The 5,010-nt window shown below is 40.0% G+C and overlaps 1 protein-coding gene across 1 annotated transcript in view; it reads left to right on the forward strand.

The window, feature by feature from the left end:
• The window catches only part of Ier3ip1 (immediate early response 3 interacting protein 1), a 13,179-nt gene extending 9,868 nt beyond the window's left edge, over positions 1–3,311 (forward strand). Inside the window, exons 2-3 of the mRNA XM_005356280.2 lie at positions 1,340–1,441; positions 2,167–3,311. Of these exons, the coding sequence (XP_005356337.1) occupies positions 1,340–1,441; positions 2,167–2,222 (158 nt within the window). The 3' untranslated portion in view covers positions 2,223–3,311. The remainder of the gene's footprint in view (positions 1–1,339; positions 1,442–2,166) is intronic.
• Positions 3,312–5,010: the final 1,699 nt, after the last annotated feature.

The raw sequence follows: 5,010 nt of genomic DNA on the forward strand, positions 1-5,010 counted from the left end.
GTCCTCCAGGAGTTTGTGGGAAATTCCTGAAAACACCCACTAAGGAGAAGAAAGTCCCTACAATAAGTGGGATTTGGTGAACAAAGAGAAAGAGGATTTACTGTGGCCTGGGTCTGGATGTGACAGTCAGGCCCAGATCAGAAACGGGCTTTAACAACCAGTAGGTAATTGGCTGGGCCATTGTCCTCTGTGTCTGTTGGGCTCATCGTACCACGCTCCACAAAGTCAGTTTAAGGGGTTTTGCAGTCCATTGACCATTGTCACTGAGTTTAGAGAAAATCTAAAGGGATTGAAACAGTGAGATCTTGAAAGTCTGGTACTAACAACTGTGATGGAGGATGGAGTGCACTGTGAGAGCAAAACCCACTGCCGTCCTTGAGAGCTGAAGGGCTAGAAGCAGCCCCTCAGCAGCCTTTGTGGCTGGGTGTGGAAGGGAGGGAGGGTCAACTTCTTTGTGAAGTTGGATTTGAGATGGTTTCATGCTACAACAGGACAAAAACGCGGACAGCCATTATTTAACTGTTATCTCAACCCAATAAGAGCTGATTAGGTGTGAGTTTCCTGACGCTTGGGCTCTCCCGTGTATAAGATAGACTTGTTCTTCGTCTTTCGGTTTAGAGGTTAGCATGCCAGGAATTAATTAACTCTGTAGTCATGTGAGAGTAAAAGTGGCCCTGAAATGAGGACAAGAGAAGGACGCATCACTGAAATGAGGACATGTCTTTAGAAGAAAGAACAAAAAGAACTGGTAGATAAAGGGTGAAAGTGGCTTGTAATGACAAGGGAATGACAGAGGAGGTGAAAGACTCATTTACAGAGAATGGCTCAGAATGCAAAAATGAAGAATGATCAAGGAGAATGGGAAACTATGTGCTCCAAAGGCGTGCCCAAACTGCACGTTAAAATTTGCCCACGTGCTTCCCGGCTACTGCGTTTTCCTGTTGATACTTTATTAGATGATATAATTCTTTAATTGTGTTAGTAATTATTCACCCTGGCATATTTTCAGTTCTACGCTGAGAAAGGGTCCTTTGATCATTTTAAAGAAAGAAATAAGCAAGCTGTAACAGTAGCCATTTTTGGTGACTTGAACACCATGAGATTGTTTGGACTGTAGATTATTTTACAAACTCAAAAGTGGAATGAAGAGAATATGATTGTTGCCACTGTCAATAGAATGGGAAAAAAACTATTGAACTCAATATCTTAACTCTAAAATGTATGACTTTATACTTTGTCTTTATATATATAGGGCTCAAACTAATCTTTTAAGAGATAATGAGGGAATAAGACAGCACATAATACATTTAACTCAGTTAATCATCTTTCTCTCGTACAGTTGGCTGGGGAACAGACCAGGGAATTGGCGGATTCGGAGAGGAGCCAGGAATTAAATCTCAACTCATGAACCTGATTCGATCTGTACGAACCGTGATGAGAGGTAAGAAGAAACCTTTAGGTTACAATTGTGTGTTACGATTTAAGTAGCAAAGCTTTTGAGAGTGAGAACTATCGGGTTCCCATTTGTGGTGGGAACTTTTTCTTCTTTAACCTCAGTTTACTGCTTGAAGGTTGCTGATCTCTTACGTTGCATCTGATTTCTAGGAGATGGACTGTTACTAGGGACTTCCACATTGCAATGTAGAAAGGTTCTGTATCTGGCATTGTATTGGAAAATATTGTGGAGCAATTCAATCAAAGAGTGCAGGCACCTTGAATTTAAGCATTGAGATTAGAGACTTTTCATGTCTTAATCATAACCTGGGATGCATTGTTCGTGAGTTTATTCTTTGTAATGAAACCACAGAACCTTCTTTGCACTGTATCTCTGCTCAGGTGTGCAGCCATGTGGATCTGCCAGGTCCTCTGTATTTCCAGAGCTGCGCCAGCACCATTCAAAGATGGAGTATGGTGGTCCACACCTGTAATCCCGTCCCTTGGGATGCAGGGAAAGGAAGTTTTTGCGAGTTCCAGGCCAGCCTAGAGTACAGAGGAAAATATCATAAGTTTTATGATAGTGAATTTTTCTGTTACTACAATTACATTATGATTATGATGGCATAGTTTTTAGATACTTCATCCTCTTTGGAAGCTACCTGCTACTGTTTAGCTTTTTTCTATTTTTTGTTTTCTTTTTATAGTAACAAACTTTTTTTTCCCTTGCAGTGCCATTGATAATAGTAAACTCAATTACTATTGTATTGCTTTTGTTATTTGGCTGAACGTCATTGGGACCAGAGACTCAGAAGAGATGCCCAGGAGTTACCATTTCCATTGTGACTGGAATATCCATGTTTTAGCAGGCTCATCTTGCAGTTGACAAAAATGTAAAGTTGACAATAAAACCAGTTTCTATTTACCTGATTTTTCTCAATATTGCACTTGTAGTTTCAGTTCAAAGGTTAGCTCATCGGCAGCAGGAGCACTCCAGGACTACACACACTGCTGCAGTTAAAATGGGCAGAGGTTGTTAAAGGGCTGCTGCCTCTGCCTTTTAGATACTGCTCTGTCTCACAGCTCAGGAATGGACTTTGCCCCGAAGTGTTGGAATCCTTTGTTGTTTAGATATGACCTAAGAGTAATTAACTTCCTATATGAACTTAAAGAGTTTTTTAAAGAAACAATGACATATAATTGACAAATTAGTAATTTGGATAATTTATTTTGATCTCTTTGGTTAATTAGTCTACACCATCTCTGCTATAAAGAAATGTATACATAACTACATATCAGACAATACCCTGATTTCAGGAAGAATTCCAGTTCTGTAAGTCAGTTGTTTGGGTTTAAAGACTGTGGGTTTAAGTTCTTTTTAAGCTGTTGTTGACCTGAACAATGAGACCAGAGTATTTACATATTTTCCTTGGTAGAAAGTCTTCCCTCTTTACAACGATGATTTGTTTGATAAAATCAGTATAACTGTTACTTGGCAAAATCAGCCCATATGTTCACAAAATAAGTGTTGGAGCAGGCTGTTTATCGTGACGTGCGCCTCCTCCCTTGTCATTTCCATGTCTTGGTGGAGTAGCATGGTAAAGTGCGGTTCTTGGTTGCCATTCTGTCTGAGGACCATTTATGCTCGATAACTTTTATGTTTTGTTTGTTTTTGGTTTTATGTCTTTTGTTAATGTCTTAGGCCAATCTTGAGAGGGTCTTTGCTCATCCCATAATACTGCAGTACAGTTTTACATAGGAAAATTTAAACTGTGCGAATACTATATGAAATGTTTCAGTTACAGTATTTCAAAGGGGTGGAATAGCATCTTTCTGTATAGGAAAACTTTCATAAATAAAGTTGACTTTCCAACTCATGCATTTGGTTTGTGCCTTAGTATAAACCTAGTGTTATTAATTTGTTCACTTGTTTAAACTGTTGAATAAATTTGTAATAAAATAAATATTCATAATTTGTGTATTTCTTCAGTGAATTAACTGAATTGCTGATATAAGTCAAGAGAACCCTCAAATAGCTTTTATGGCTTAAGTTACTTATATAACTGGAGCCCCTGCTGAAGATCTGGTCATGTCTTAATTGGAGAGGGCTGATCTTTCATTTGGACACAAGGGCTGGCAGCTGGACCAGGAAAAAGCATTTGAATGCTTGGCTCCTACGGGGAACCAGCATACTCGGTACTAGGATGGGCCTGTAGACTGAGTTAATAGACCAGTCTTAGTGACTCACACCCAGTTTTATTCTCTAAAAACATTGAAGGTGATTAAATCCAAGTTGGAACCCCTAGTCAGCTCTTTAAAAAAGTGATCAATTCAGGGCATTCCTACTTCTACGTACTGAGTCATAGAAAATTTTCAAAATGAGACTTTGGTCCTACCCCCACTGTTCATATAAGACATAACCACACACGTTCCTATTAATTTAGTTTGGAATATTGTTCAAGTTTACTCTACTGGGAGCCTGGCAGGACCAGTGTACTGGAGCAAAGCAGTTCTGAGGGCATGAAGTGCTGGCTCCAGAACACTTGCTTCTGGAGCTGTGCTCATGATCTAGTTTTGACGTCGGTCGGGGGCTTGATTTCCCTGGAGTGAATGAGATTCAAAAACTGCAGTGTCATCTTGAAATCTGTAGGCAAATGGATAGAGCTAGGAAACATCATTCTGAGTGAGGTAACCCAGATACAGAAAGACAATTATATGTACTCACTCATAAGTGGTTTTTAAACCTAAAGCAAAGAAAACCAGCCCACAAATCACAATCCCAATAGACAACAATGAGGAGTCTAAGACATACATGGATCTAATCTATATGGGAAGTAGAAAAAGACAAGTTCTCCTGAGTAAATTGGGAGCATGGGGACCATGGGAGAGGGTTGAAGGGGAGGGGAGCAGAGAAAAAAATGTAGAGTTCAATTTTAAAAAAAGAAGAAACCAACAAAAAGATAGTCTCTGACATGTATTTTTAAAGGAAAATGAATTGTAAAAAAAAAATCAAAAAAGAAAAAGAAAAGAAACTGCAGTGTCTTTTCTAGTCTAGTAGCCGGACATTCCCAGTTCCCTCCCATATCCTCCCCCTTGTCCATTCTCAGGATTAACTGTGATCATTCTAGACTCCAAAATGTTTTTAATAATTATGGTCCTCGTGCTCTGACCAGTGTCTGTGCCTTGCTCCTTTTTAAAGGGTATTGATATTACTCTAGATATTAAACTTTTCACAACACAGTTTTACTCATGTGCACTGGTTTTTAGGTTTTGCTTATAAACTGTAGACCCAGACTATGAAGGAACAGAACTATGATACCCTGACAGCTGAGGAGGCTCCATAGGAGCTGGTCTTGGGCAGTCACCGTTTGTGTAGGTGTTAGGCAGCAGAGAGTGTTAGGGGCAGTCCACAGTGACAGGGCTGCAGACTTGGTGAGGGCCTCAGCGCCCTTAGTCCTATTAGAGTTACAACTCTGGTGTGAGCCTACGAAGCCAAGATTCCAAAGTTGCCAACTGTGTTTGGCATCATAGCACCCAGGCAGTCCTAGACCTCAGCCCTTGGCAGCAGCTAGTGTT

The sequence above is a fragment of the Microtus ochrogaster genome, chromosome 18, assembly GCF_000317375.1.
Source record: "Microtus ochrogaster isolate Prairie Vole_2 chromosome 18, MicOch1.0, whole genome shotgun sequence".
In the NCBI taxonomy this organism is placed as follows: Eukaryota; Metazoa; Chordata; class Mammalia; order Rodentia; family Cricetidae; genus Microtus; species Microtus ochrogaster.